Source organism: Danio aesculapii, chromosome 15, assembly GCF_903798145.1.
Source record: "Danio aesculapii chromosome 15, fDanAes4.1, whole genome shotgun sequence".
NCBI lineage: Eukaryota > Metazoa > Chordata > Actinopteri > Cypriniformes > Danionidae > Danio > Danio aesculapii.
This window is the reverse complement of record NC_079449.1, coordinates 45259756-45274755: the sequence shown is the minus strand read 5'-3', so window position 1 is coordinate 45274755 and position 15000 is coordinate 45259756. Positions and strand designations below refer to the sequence as shown.

Genomic DNA, 15000 nt, shown 5'->3' with positions numbered 1-15000 from the left:
ATAGGGTAAAATAAATGTAATAGGGTAAAATAAACGTAACAGGGTAAAATAAATGTTATAGGGTAAAATAAATGTAATAGAGTAAAACAAATGTAATAGGGTAAAATAAATGTTATAGGGTAAATAAACGTAACAGGGTAAAATAAATGTAATAGGGTAAAATAAATGTAATAAAGTAAGACAAATGTAATAGGGTAAAATAAATGTAATAGAGTAAAACAAACGTAATAGGGTAAAATAAATGTTATAGGGTAAAATAAACGTAACAGGGTAAAATAAATGTAATAGGGTAAAATAAATGTAATAAAGTAAGACAAATGTAATAGGGTAAAATAAATGTAATAGAGTAAAACAAATGTAATAGAGTAAAACAAATGTAATAGAGTAAAACAAATGTTATAGGGTAAAATAAATGTTATAGGGTAAAATAAATGTAATAGAGTAAAACAAATGTAATAGAGTAAAACAAATGTAATAGAGTAAAACAAATGTTATAGGGTAAAATAAATGTTATAGGGTAAAATAAATGTAATAGAGTAAAACAAATGTAATAGGGTAAAACAAATGTAATAGGGTAAAATAAATGTAATAGAGTAAAACAAATGTAACAGGGTAAAATAAATGTAATAGGGTAAAACAAATGTAATATGGTAAAACAAATGTAATAGGGTAAAATAAATGTAATAGAGTAAAACAAATGTAATAGGGTAAATAAATGTAATAGAGTAAAACAAATGTAATAGAGTAAATAAATGTAATAGAGTAAAACAAATGTTATAGGGTAAAACAAACGTAAAAGGGTAAAACAAATGTAATAGGGTAAAATAAATGTAATAGAGTAAAATAAATGTAATAGAGTAAAACAAATGTAATAGGGTAAAATAAATGTAATAGAGTAAAACAAATGTAATAGGGTAAAATAAATGTAATAGAGTAAAACAAATGTAATAGAGTAAAACAAATGTAATAGAGTAAAATAAATGTTATAGGGTAAAACAAACGTAAAAGGGTAAAACAAATGTAATAGGGTAAAATAAATGTTATAGGGTAAAATAAATGTAATAGAGTAAAACAAATGTAATAGAGTAAAACAAATGTAATAGGGTAAAATAAATGTAATAGGGTAAAATAAATGTAATAGGGTAAAATAAATGTTATAGGGTAAAATAAATGTAATAGGGTAAAATAAATGTAATAGAGTAAAACAAATGTAATAGAGTAAAAATAATGTAATAGAGTAAAAATAATGTAATAGAGTAAAACAAATGTTATAGGGTAAAATAAATGTTATAGGGTAAAATAAACGTAATAGGGTAAAATAAATGTTATAGGGTAAAACAAACGTAAAAGGGTAAAACAAATGTAATAGGGTAAAATAAATGTTATAGGGTAAAACAAACGTAAAAGGGTAAAACAAATGTAATAGAGTAAAACAAATGTTATAGGGTAAAATAAATGTAATAGAGTAAAACAAATGTAATAGGGTAAAACAAACGTAAAAGGGTAAAACAAATGTAATAGGGTAAAATAAATGTAATAGGGTAAAACAAATGTAATAGGGTAAAATAAATGTAATAGGGTAAAACAAATGTTATAGGGTAAAATAAACGTAACAGGGTAAAATAAATGTTATAGGGTAAAATAAATGTAATAGAGTAAAATAAATGTTATAGGGTAAAACAAACGTAAAAGGGTAAAACAAATGTAATAGGGTAAAATAAATGTAATAGGGTAAAATAAATGTAATAGAGTAAAACAAATGTAATAGAGTAAAACAAATGTAATAGGGTAAAATAAATGTAATAGGGTAAAATAAATGTAATAGGGTAAAATAAATGTTATAGGGTAAAATAAATGTAATAGGGTAAAATAAATGTAATAGGGTAAAATAAATGTAATAGAGTAAAACAAATGTAATAGAGTAAAACAAATGTAATAGAGTAAAACAAATGTAATAGGGTAAAATAAATGTAATAGGGTAAAATAAATGTAATAGGGTAAAATAAATGTTATAGGGTAAAATAAATGTAATAGGGTAAAATAAATGTAATAGGGTAAAACAAATGTAATAGGGTAAAATAAATGTTATAGGGTAAAATAAACGTAACAGGGTAAAATAAATGTTATAGGGTAAAATAAATGTAATAGAGTAAAACAAATGTAATAGGGTAAAATAAATGTTATAGGGTAAAATAAACGTAACAGGGTAAAATAAATGTAATAGGGTAAAATAAATGTAATAAAGTAAGACAAATGTAATAGGGTAAAATAAATGTAATAGAGTAAAACAAATGTAATAGAGTAAAACAAATGTAATAGAGTAAAACAAATGTTATAGGGTAAAATAAATGTTATAGGGTAAAATAAATGTAATAGAGTAAAACAAATGTAATAGAGTAAAACAAATGTAACAGAGTAAAACAAATGTAATAGAGTAAAACAAATGTAATAGGGTAAAATAAATGTAATAGGGTAAAACAAATGTAATAGAGTAAAATAAATGTAATAGGGTAAAACAAATGTAATAGGGTAAAACAAATGTAATAGAGTAAAACAAATGTAATAGGGTAAAACAAATGTAACAGGGTAAAATAAATGTAATAGGGTAAAACAAATGTAATAGGGTAAAACAAATGTAACAGGGTAAAATAAATGTAATAGGGTAAAACAAATGTAATAGGGTAAAACAAATGTAACAGGGTAAAATAAATGTAATAGAGTAAAACAAATGTAATAGGGTAAAACAAATGTAATAGAGTAAAATAAATTTAATAGGGTAAAACAAATGTAATAGGGTAAAACAAATGTAATAGGGTAAAATAAATGTAATAGAGTAAAACAAATGTAATAGAGTAAAACAAATGTAATAGAGTAAAACAAATGTTATAGGGTAAACTAAATGTAACAGGGCAAAACAAATGTAATATGGTAAAACAAATGTAATAGGGTAAAATAAATGTAATAGGGTAAAACAAATGTAATAGGGTAACACTTTAAAACTCCATTATTTAACATATTTCCGAATATTAAATAATAAACAACACATTAATTACAGTATTTGTTCATCTTTGTTCATGTTAGTTGATGCTAATAAAGTCATTCTCTGTTAGTTCATGGTAACTCACGGTGCATTCACTAATGTAACAAGCAGGAGTTTGTATTTTAATAATGCATTAATAAATGCTGAACTATGATTAATAAACGCTGTACAAGTATTGTTAGTTATTAGTTCATGTTAGTTACTAAAATTACTAACGGGACTTATAAATAATGAGTTCAATATAAATGAACAGATCAAATTTGAGATGGTGGGCCCTCGCTTTAGGAGGATGATCATTGAGGAGATCATCATTAGTCATTTGCAGATTATATTATTATGGCTCAGTCTATAGGCTAACTAGCCGTTAGCACTCACTGCAGGGTTTTAATCCTTGTGTTGTCTTACCTTCGGGTCAAAAATGATTCGCAAGTCAACAGTAGGTTCATATTTCTGTCACCCTAATGCCAGATTTTATATACAGTATTTAGAAAGTGACTGGTAGCGAGACACAAAATAGCGTGTGCTTATTTTCTTTGTCACTCACGGTGCGTTAAGAGAAATGTCAATCGAATTTGTCAAACTGGTATATGCACGGCTGTAGGGCTGCAGGATGTATCGCCAAATTATCGCTATCACGATAATAGTATGAATATACGTATCGCAGACGTGTGAGAAATGACATTTATTTTATGCCTTGGCTGTTTATCTAAATGTGACCAATCAGATGGGGCCTTATCTTTAGCCCCACCTTCAAAGTAGGTGCTGTTTTGCTAAAGTAAGCTCTTTTCTCCAACTACATACATAAAATAATACAACATATAATAAATATAGCTTTAAAATAATATTATTAGGCTAATATATGCGCTATATATACATATGTAATTGGCTGCAGTTGGAAGGGCATCCGCTGAACACATATGCTAAAATAGTTGGCGGTTCATTCCGCTGTGGCGACCCCTGATGAATAAGGGGACTAAGTTGAAGGAAAATGAATGAACGTTTACCACATTGGCAGATTATTTTTGTTGTTTTAAGGAACAATTACACTTCGGTTTGACTTCTCTGCTGAAAAATACAGCTTAAACCAGCCTAGGCCTAGCCTCTCTGGTTTTAGAGGGGTTTTGGCCATTTCCAGGCTGGTTTCCAGCCTGGTTTAAGCTGGACATAGCTGGTTTTGGCTGGGCTCCCAGCCTGGCAAGGTGGTCAAGCTGGTTTTAGCTGGTCATTTTTCAGCCTGGCCAGCCAAGACCAGGCTGGAAATGGCTGGAAACCAGCCAGGAAATGGCCAAAACCCCTCTAAAACCTGGCTGGTCGACCAGCTAAAACCAGCCTAGGCTGGTTTAAGCTGTTTTTTTCAGTAGGGTTGTTTTTATTATTTTTTGAATGGAGTTAACTTGTTAATGAAGGTTCGGCAGTGGAAATTACACCTCACTTTGTTTCCTTAACCAATCACCTACTTTCTGAACACTTATCTAAGGTAGACCAGCCCTCTAGGACTGTTCTTCTTGTTCTCTCGAACCCACGCTCCCTCCCTCTATTTCCTTGCTTTCCATCCTATAACCCTCTCAACCCTCCTAGGGTGAATCAGGTGGTCCAATCACTCCACACTGTAAAAAATGGCCGTGATTTCAACAGAAAAAAACAGTGAAAATGCTACAGTAAAAATCTGTAACCTAGTTAACAGTGTGTTTCCTTAATATATACGGTGAATAACCGTAAATTGACTTTCCCAGAATTCCCTGCATGGCACATCACTTTTAATGCTTGTTGTTGACATTACTATGGATCTTTTTAGTTATTTCCCTCATCAGTTCTGTACATTAGTGATTTATGTTACATCTAATGCTGATAAACAATGTTTATTTCATGACTTTAATGTCATGAGTGTTACCATACTGGTGTTTAGTAGCTGTGTTAATGGCACTGAGCACCTTCTATAAACTGTTACACTCTCCTGCTTGTAGTTGTTTATAATAAGCATTAGTTCGTTATGTAACTTCCTCATCACCACCTGTATATGGCTGTGTTAACCTGTCTATCTGTGTAACAAAAGATGTGTAGATGTTGGACATTCAAAATACAGACATATTACATCTATATATTAATAAAATACAGTAGTTTACTGTAAAAATGAGAAATTACTTTTACGGTTGGTACCGTATTTTTAATGGTAAAGTACTGGCAACCACATCTGCCGTTTTTTTTTTTCTGTAAATTTTACAGATTTATTTTTTACTGTGTACAAAATTGTTAAAGAGACAGTACCCCCACTTTGAGTCTCTGCGCCTACCTGCCTGTTCACTGTTTATCCTCTTCATCTCACCGTTCCCTTACCCCCCCCCCCCCCTTCATCCCTACAATAAAGTCTAGCTCAAAGTGTGGCGTGGTCCATGCTGGTGAAACAAGACTTATTTTTACGTGTTTGAAAAATGTTTGTTTGATTTCAGTAAGAATTGATTTATTTATTTAGCACACGTTTATTTACTATATTTCAAGAGTTCACACTTAGATAATGCTCGACTAGCAGGTTTGGCATGCTGTCCCAGGAGAGAATCCTGAGCTCGGAGATAGATGAGCCGAGGTTCCCGCCTGGTCAATGAGCATTAGGAGGGATACGAGATCAGGTGTTTCTCGAGTGCCCCCTTTTGCTATGTATGCGTTAAGTGCTTGTGACTGTATTACGATTCACTTATGTACATGTTTTTTGACTATGGGAGGAAACCAGAGAAAACCCACGCAAACACAGGGAGAACATGCAAACTCCACGCAGGGAGTGCCGACTGGCTCAATTTGAACTTGAACCTGTGGCCTTCTTATTGCGAGGCAGCAGTGCTAACCACTGAGCCACCGTGTTGCCTGATCATGAAAGAGGAGGAGGGAGAAGGGAAGGATGGGGAGTTTTCCAAAAACGAAGATAAGGATTGAAGTTTAGGCAGGATATTTATAGTAGTTTTAGAATGATCTGATAGGCTAGCTAATGATTAGCAATGAGGATCAGCTGTAGTCAATCATATCACATGCTCCTCTCGAAATTAGTTTGTGAAACTTCACTTATTTATTCAGCAGTTCACGTTCATAGTGAATTCACAGTAGGCATTTTACATTCCAGACAGAATATTTACAATCAATTTTGATTCCGGTGGCAAACTGAAGGCAAAAACAAACAAAACACGCACAAGGTGTTAATCTGTAGGATATTTGTACTAGGAAAAATCCTCGCCAGCATGAGAACTTAATTATATCAGAATCTTCTCAGTTTTATCTCATTTTATGCCGCTTTGCAGCTTCTAGATGTGCGTTTTGTTGTCTTATATTTGTGGATAATAATCTTTTCAACCTTTTTATGCATGCGCTCGGTTATGCATACACCGACTCAAATGTGGACGCTGTCAAATGTTTCCAACTGCATACACACGCGTGTGTCTTGAAAATTGTTTAGTTTCTCCTGGCTAATTCATCTTCTTTGGATGCTTCACAGTTAAAAAAGATAAGTTTAAGATAAAAGAAAACGCTATAGGGTAAAATATAGGGTAAAATAAACGTAATAGGGTAAAACAAATGTAACAGGGTAACACTTTAAAACTCCATTATTTAACATATTTCCGAATATTAAATAATAAACAACACATTAATTACAGTATTTGTTCATTATTGTTCATGTTAGTTGATGCTAATAAAGACATTCACTGTTAGTTCATGTTAACTCACGGTGCATTCACTAATGTTAACAAGCAGGAGTTTGTATTTTAATAATGCATTAATAAATGCTGAACTATGATTAATAAACGCTGTACAAGTATTGTTAGTTATTAGTTCATGTTAGTAACTAAAATTACTAACGGGACTTATAAATGATGAGTTCGATATAAATGAACAGATCAAATTTGAGATGGTGGGCCCTCGCTTTAGGAGGATGATCATTGAGGAGATCATCAAAAGTCATTTGCAGATTATATTATTATGGCTCAGTCAACAAGCTAACTAGCCGTTAGCACTCACTGCAGGGTTTTAATCCTTGTGTTGTCTTACCTTCGGGTCAAAAATGATTCGCAAGTCAACAGTAGGTTCATATTTCTGTCACGCTAATGCTAGATTTTAAATACAGTATTTAGAAAGTGACTGGTAGCGAGACACAAAATAGCGAGACACAAAAAAGATACGCTAAAAGAACGCGCTATAGTAAAAGTGCAGCAATTTGAGCAGATTTATTACCATAACCACAGAATTGGTGCAACGTTAGTGTAACAAACATTGTCGGTGGTTATGGTTGAATAATAACTGTGATTTGAATGCTTTTTATGGTTGAATTGTTTGTTTTTTGGCATTAGTTTGGACATTTATTGTTTATTATTTAAAAATAAAGATTTAAGTTGGTAGGTTTCAGTAAGAAAATGACACTTGGGTTTAGAAACACTTCAATATAAACATCACAGATTTTTTCTTCTTTGAGAGAGAGTGTATAATCTGCCAATAAAGAAAACAATGTGATTTGGCTTACCCCATTGGCAGATTATTTTCCTTCATTTAAAGGAAAAAAACACTTAATTTTGACACAATATTTCTAAAAACAAGACAATATTTTTGCATGTCTAGAAAATGCTACTTAAGTTTGAGAATTTTTAGATATTTGTACTAGAAACAAGACAGTGTGACAAGCTGAGTGTGTGTGAATGTGAGAGTGTATGGGTGTTTCCTAGTACTGGGTTGCAGCTGGAAGGGCATCAGCATTTCATTCCCACCTGCATTTCGTTGCCTTGTACTTGTACATGTGTGATGACAATAAATTGAATCTAATCTAATCTAATCCGCTGTGTAAAAAATATGCTTGAATAGTTGGCGGTTCACTCCGCTGAGGTGACCCCTGATAAATAAGAGACTAAGCTGAAGGGAATTAATGAATGTTTATCATATCTTTAAATACGTACCTAAGCTTACCATTTTTGTGAGCAAAATATGAGTATCCTCATTTTTAACCGTGATTTACTGAAGGCCCAGACTAAAATGTCTTTTGGTGCAACACTTGTTTATACTGTATAGCAGAATATATCATTAGGCTTATTTAGATATATATTTTGTGCTAAAACACTCGGTTATTAATCATTTGTCATCAGGAAGATTTTAATTGATTTTAGATTACAATTTAAGCTGCGGTCACACTTGACTTTTCCTCCTATAGACTTCCATTCATACGCACGCGAATGCGTCAGACCGGAAACGCGGGGTCATGCGTCAAGTTTCGCAGGTTGCTGCGGTGCAAAGTTCAAGCTTGGTGAACTCTGACTTGCGAAATCGCATCACTTGACTGGGTGAGACCAATGGAGGATCAAAACAGGACCTCTCTGGACAGAAATTTAAAACATTGAGCAATCGCTCGCTTTATTAAATGTCTAATCATCTTGTTTAATCCCGCCCCTTTTTGCAGCGCCGTATGACAGAATTTCACACACACAAAGTCCAGTGTGACCGCAGCTTTATTCTCTTGAACAAAAAAAACACACACATGTCCAATTTTGTAATTTCTAAATGAATGTATCTTGACCCCTGATTCCACACAGGACATTATTTCAGGCATATTTTGTCTTTTTTATTTCACAGTTATCTAAAACATTGAAGTACACACTCTTTTTTGTTTTTTTTTGAAGTAGACTCTCAGAAATAAAGCTATAAAATCAGTCACTGGGGTGGTACCTTCACTTTTATGTCATACAGGTGGCCATTTGTACCACTTTTGTACCTTTAAGGTAGTGTGAGGTACACATTTGTACTTTTTAGGTATCAATATGTACCTAAAATGTACCTTTTGAAAAGGCCCCGCCCCAGCTACAGATTTTGTACCTTTATTTCTGAGAGTGTAGACATTGAATATAAGTTCCATGTACAGTTGAAGGCAGAATTTTCACCCACCACTGAGGTTTTTTATTCTTTTTTTTTTATTCGAGTGCTGTTTAACAGAGCAGGGAAATTTCCACAGTATTTCTGATAATATTTTTTCTTCTGGAGAAAGTCTTTTCTTTTATTTCTTTTATTTTGACTGGATTAAAAGCAGTTTTTACATCTTTTGGGATGTATTTAAGGTCAATATTATTAGCCCCTTTTGTAATTTTTTTGATTGTTTACAAAACAAACCACTATTGTCCAAATGACTTGCCTAATTAACCTAATTAAGTCTTTAAATTGCACTTTAATAAAATAGTATGTGCTGTCATCATGCCAAAGACAAAAAATAATGAGTTATTACTAACAACTTTTGTAAATTTGATTTGGGACACATCTCACGTTTGACCCAAGAACTCACACTTGATGTTTATTATAATATAATAAAAAAAGTATAATAATTACAATAACAAACATGTAATGTGTCGATTTATTTCTTTATTTCTCATATTAATTCCATTCTTTCTTCACTGTCTCCTCAGGACGGCTATATAGATTTCGTGGAGTACATCGCCGCTGTAAGTTTGCTCCTGAAGGGAGAAATAAACCAGAAGCTGAAGTGGTACTTCAAACTCTTCGACCAGGACGGAAACGGCAAGATCGACAGAGATGAGATGGAGACCATATTCAAGGTAAACTATCCATTTTTTTCCCTCCAAAATTTTATTTATTTTTTAATTTGAATAACTGCAGCAGTTTATGAAGCCTTTTCTGGAGAGTCTTATGACGCGTTTAACAGTCATCAGCATCTTAAATCCTTTAAAGTTTGTAATATTTAGATAAAAACTGATGTATATTTATATGTATTTATGTATGTGTTATATCATCTGTACATCAAACTAATGATATACATCAAATTACCGCTTGTTCAAGGTGTTTCTAATGTATTTCTATGGGGGCGGGACAGTAAATCTTACATTGTTCTCTCTTCCGGCTGCCGTTCTCAGTCTTATACTATTTGTTTCTTTTTTTGGAAGTCTTGATAGCAGCATCGTGAAGTTTTTCTGTTATTATTTCAGCAAATATGACTGTAATATATATATATATATATATATATATATATATATATATATATATATATATATATATATATATATATATATATATATATATATTTGTTGTACTCTTCAATTCACTGCGCTCTAAGTTTACCAACTAAGATGACTTCTGCTGCGGAGAAACCCACAAATGTGAAATGGTCCATCTGTTGTGTAAAAGCAAAGATGTTCATCCGATATTCACGATTAACCGTGACTGATTTATTATTATTTACTTTTGCAACACAAAGATAAAGCACATCATATTCCGCCTTGTCATGTGATCTCAAACTAATAACCGCTAGACTTCTTATTCATTTCTTCATGTGTTTTGCGCTCCTGAGATATTGCAGCTTTAAAGGACCCCTATTTACAAGATGCAAAATCATGTCTCTAAAAAGTCTCTGATGTCTCTAGATTGTGATTGTGTGTGTGTGTGTGTGTGTGTGTGTGTGAGAAGTTTCAGCTCAAAATACAACACAAATAATGTTTTATAACTCTCTGAAACTGACCCTTTTAGGCTTTGATCCTATAATTGTGGCATTTTGTTGACTGTCGCTTTAAATTCAAATAAGATTGTGCTCTTATTAAAAGAGGGCGGAGCTACAGATGCCTGTGTCAGCATAGTGGCAGATTCAAAAACAGGACTAACATCCTATGCTAATGAGGGAGAGACGGTTACCAGTGGGAGGGGCTTTCCCCCTCTGATGACACGTACAGCGGGAGAATGTCAATCAAAGCGTTTCTGCAGACTGTTTGTATCAAGTCTGATTATAAACAATACAATTGATTAGTTGTTACCATTTAAAGCTGGCTATATTCGCACATTGCTGTCACACAACTGTGTTTGAAGCCCTTATAAAAGTGATTTTTGCATAATAGTTGCCCTTTAAATAGACGGCTGTTGTAGAGATTAGACTCGGGAGGGAAAGACATTTGTGTTTAATCCTAACCTGAATCCACGATTGAGCTCCTTCATTCTCCAAATGCAGTTTCTATCCTATTACACCTGTCCGTGAGACTGAGCTATTCACAGTGCTGTACATCTGTGCTTCACAATGACGTTACGTAAATAATTATGCGCTAATACTTAAATCAACGATTACGCTAAGAAAAAATGTGTTTCTTGTTTAGTTTTTGTCTCGATTTAAGTCCAAATATCTGAAAATTCTTAAATTAAGAAGCATTTTATTGACTAGTAACAACATATTGTCGTTTTCAGCAATAATACATCAAAATTAAAGTGAGTTTTCCCTAAATAACAGCTAAATAATCTGCCAATAGGGTGGGTAAACTATTTTATTTAAAGTGAAAATAAGATTGTTTTGCTTACCCCGTTGGCAGATTGTTTTACGGAAAAACTCCTTGTTTATTTGATCACTTCATTATAAATTTCCGTAATCTTAAATGTAAAAAATAAAATCGTTAAAACTAAGATTAACGAAAACAATACAGAGATGCAGAAATCTGTTTACGTGTTTTTTAGTACTTCAAAAATAAACTAAACAAGAACTTTTTGCTTGGCAATTAATTTAAAAATATATATACTGTATATATTTAGGTTACACTTTATTTTAAGGCGCTTTACAATTAAGCACGCATTATAGTAATTACAATATACACGATGACATGCAAATAAAACCTAACCCATATTCTGATGCTTCTAATACCCACATTTATCATAAGTATATTAATTCATATTTTTAATTAATATGTTTAATCAATCGATCATTTTGTTAGATGAATATTTACACTGTAACAAGGGCACCTTAAAATAAAGTTTGACTATATTTTTATACTCTTTCTGATGTCATTTACTTTGTGTAACTATTACATTAAAATGTTGTTCAATAATTTGAGTTTAGTTAATAATAACTACTCTGATGCTAAAAAAATGAATGGCTTTTGGTTGCATGAAATGTTAAAGGTCAGAAATGTTTAACGTATAGTTCACCCAAAAATTTAAGTTTATTGTTAATTGACTTTAATATATCCTTAGGCCATTCAATATGTTTTCAGCTATTTTCCTGAGGAGAACATTACAGATTTTTAAATTATCTTTTTTATTATATTATATTTGTTTATTTATTTAGATTTGGGTGGCACGGTGGCTCAGTGGTTAGCACTGTCGCCTCACAGCAAGAAGGTCACTCGTTCGAGTCCCGGCTGGGTCAGCTGGTATTTCTGTATGGAGTTTGCATGTTCTCCCTGTGTTGGTGTGGGTTTCCTCTGGGTGCTCCGGTTTCCTCCACAGTCCAAACACATGTGCTATAGGGGAATTGGGTAAGCTAAGTTGTCCTGGTCCTACAGGTTGGTGGTTGAGCATTTGGCAAATCACCTTGTGAAAAATTAGACGTTACAAAAATCCAACATGGTGCGGCTAAATATTAACTTCAATATTAACGGCCCTCGGAGTAAGTATTTATTTTTTTAGCTGAAACGGTGATCCTTGGTGGCTGATAAAATGCAAGTCAATGCCTACTGGCACTAAGAGTCGAAAAACAAAACAAAAAATAAATAAATAAATTCACGCTAAGCTTTTTATGGCATGTTTTTGCCCAATCAGTGTACGTTTTTATCACTGTAGTTCCTATTGTGCTGGATTAGACCCTGCTCTGATGTTTTCTGAGGTTCTGAGGTTTTGTTTTGGGTTTTATGTTCTGTTTTGTTTTGTTGGAGAAACTTTTGCACAGTTCCTATAACTATTGGTGGAAGTACCAAAACAAAAAAGGATGTAGATTTAAAATAAAATAAAACAAAACAACAAAGCAGGTACTTCCACCAATAGTTCTAGGAACTGTGCAAAGGTTTCTCCAACAAAACAGAAAATACAACACACAAAACAAAACAAAAAGGGTACTTCCACCAATAGTTCTTGGAACTGTGCAAATGTTTTTCCAACAAAACAAAACATAAACAACAAAACAATACAAGACAAGACAAAAGGGGTACTTCCACCAATAGTTCTAGGAACTGTGCAAAAGATTTTCCAACAAAACAGACCATACAAAACAAAACAAAACAAAACAGGCTGTAGGTTTAAAACAAAATAAAAGAAAACAACACAAAATGGGTACTTCCACAAATAGTTCTAGGAACTGTGCAAAAGTTTCTCAAATCAACACAGACTGTGGATTTAAAACAAACAAACAAAAAAAACAAAACAACAGAAAGGGGTACTTCCACCAATTGTTCTAGGAACTGTGCAAAAGTTTCTCCAACAAAACAGAACATACAACACACAAAACAAAACAGAGCATACAACACACAAAACAAAAAGGGTACTTCCACCAATAGTTCTAGGAACTGTACAAACGTTTCTCCAACAAAACAAAACATAAACACCAAAACAAGACAAAATGGGTACTTCCACAAATAGTTCTAGGAACTGTGCAAAAGTTTCTCAAATCAAAACAGACTGTGGATTTAAAACAAACAAACAAAAAAACCAAAACAACAGAAATGGGTACTTCCACCAATTGTTCTAGGAACTGTGCAAAAGCTCATTGAGGACTTATCAGAAACTATTATTTCAGCAAGAAAAAAAGACTAACATTGTATTTTAGTGTCCTTATTACACATCGAATTACCACAGAAGAAATGATACATTAAATATAATAACAGTAACACACAACCAACCCTAACAATATGAGTACAGGATTGACCAGTGAAATGTGTATTCTTTTTCCAATATTTCCCAAGTGCTGTTTAACAGAGATTTTCACAGTATTATAAAAGTGTTTTATAAAATGATAATAAAGAAACGTAAATATTAAATAGGGTTTGATCTTTTGCGCAGGCCATCCAGGACATCACCCGGAGTTATGAAATCCCTCCAGATGATATCGTGAGTCTGATCTATGAGAGGATTGATGTTAATAATGAAGGTGAGATTTTTGATTTATTGTGCCATATCGCACTGCTACCAGTGTGATATTGGGTTTATACAACAGTTTGACGGCATAAACATGTATATAAAAAAAGATAATCAAACACGGAGACCCTAAAAATCCTTTTGTAAGAAGAACTACTTTGCCATCTGCAGCTGACGTCAGATCAGCAGAAACTGTTGCTAATTCACCAACGTCACTTTAGAGCTAGTGTTTGAATGATTCTGTAGCGTAATGTCTAAAGTGATGACAAAACAGCTGATTTTGCTCAAATTTTAAGATTATAAGGCTGAACAGCATGAAATGCCATCAGTCTACAGAGATTTATAGTGTTTCTCTGAAATCACAATTATTAACCCTGAAAAAGCCAAAACAAAAGTAAACACTAGCATATTTCTAGGGTATAAATACAGCACTACAACATACAAGAGAGAGAGAGATCGACTTAGAATGTCACTTATCGGTTTAATAATGATTTGTTCAGCTGTAGTTTGAAAATACGCTCAGTTTTTTCCTCTAAAGGCTTTTTATGCGGTCTCTGTCGCCATCTTGTGGCGAAGCGTCAACAGTCTTTGCTCTGCTCAGTATGACAGGCTGATGGCTGCCAATGCTCTAAATCGCCGAAATTACGAATATATAAAATAGGCACTATCCTCATAAATCTACATTCTCACCTAAAAAATCCCCAAAAGTACATTATGTTGTCCAACAGCTGCAATATTTGTCAAACTGTAGTGAGTTTATTGATCTGCTGTTACTCTGTGTGGGTGGAGTAATGCAGAAGGGTGAAAAGGCGATTTCTGATATTGCAGAGGCTATCAGCCAATCAGATTTGAGAACCAGACAGAACTATTGTATAAATAAATATATATATATTTATCAATTTCTCAGTGAATATAGATCATATATATATTGGTGCATTTGAACAGATTTATTAAACATATATATTAATTAAAATAATATTTTAGCCACCAAACATCTTTAGAAAGATAAAACAGTTAAATTCATGCAAAATATTACCCACACACAAAAATTACAAACTAAATTATTCCAACTTTTTTGTTTCTCTTAAATTTTGCTCTTTTTAAATATTGCATTT

The 15000-nt window shown here is 32.7% G+C and overlaps 1 protein-coding gene across 1 annotated transcript in view; it reads left to right on the top strand.

Annotated features, from left to right (window-relative positions):
* The window catches only part of guca1c (guanylate cyclase activator 1C), a 23047-nt gene that overhangs the window by 5856 nt on the left and 2191 nt on the right, over nucleotides 1-15000 (top strand). Inside the window, exons 2-3 of the mRNA XM_056473996.1 lie at nucleotides 9457-9606; nucleotides 13811-13898. Of these exons, the coding sequence (XP_056329971.1) occupies nucleotides 9457-9606; nucleotides 13811-13898 (238 nt within the window). The remainder of the gene's footprint in view (nucleotides 1-9456; nucleotides 9607-13810; nucleotides 13899-15000) is intronic.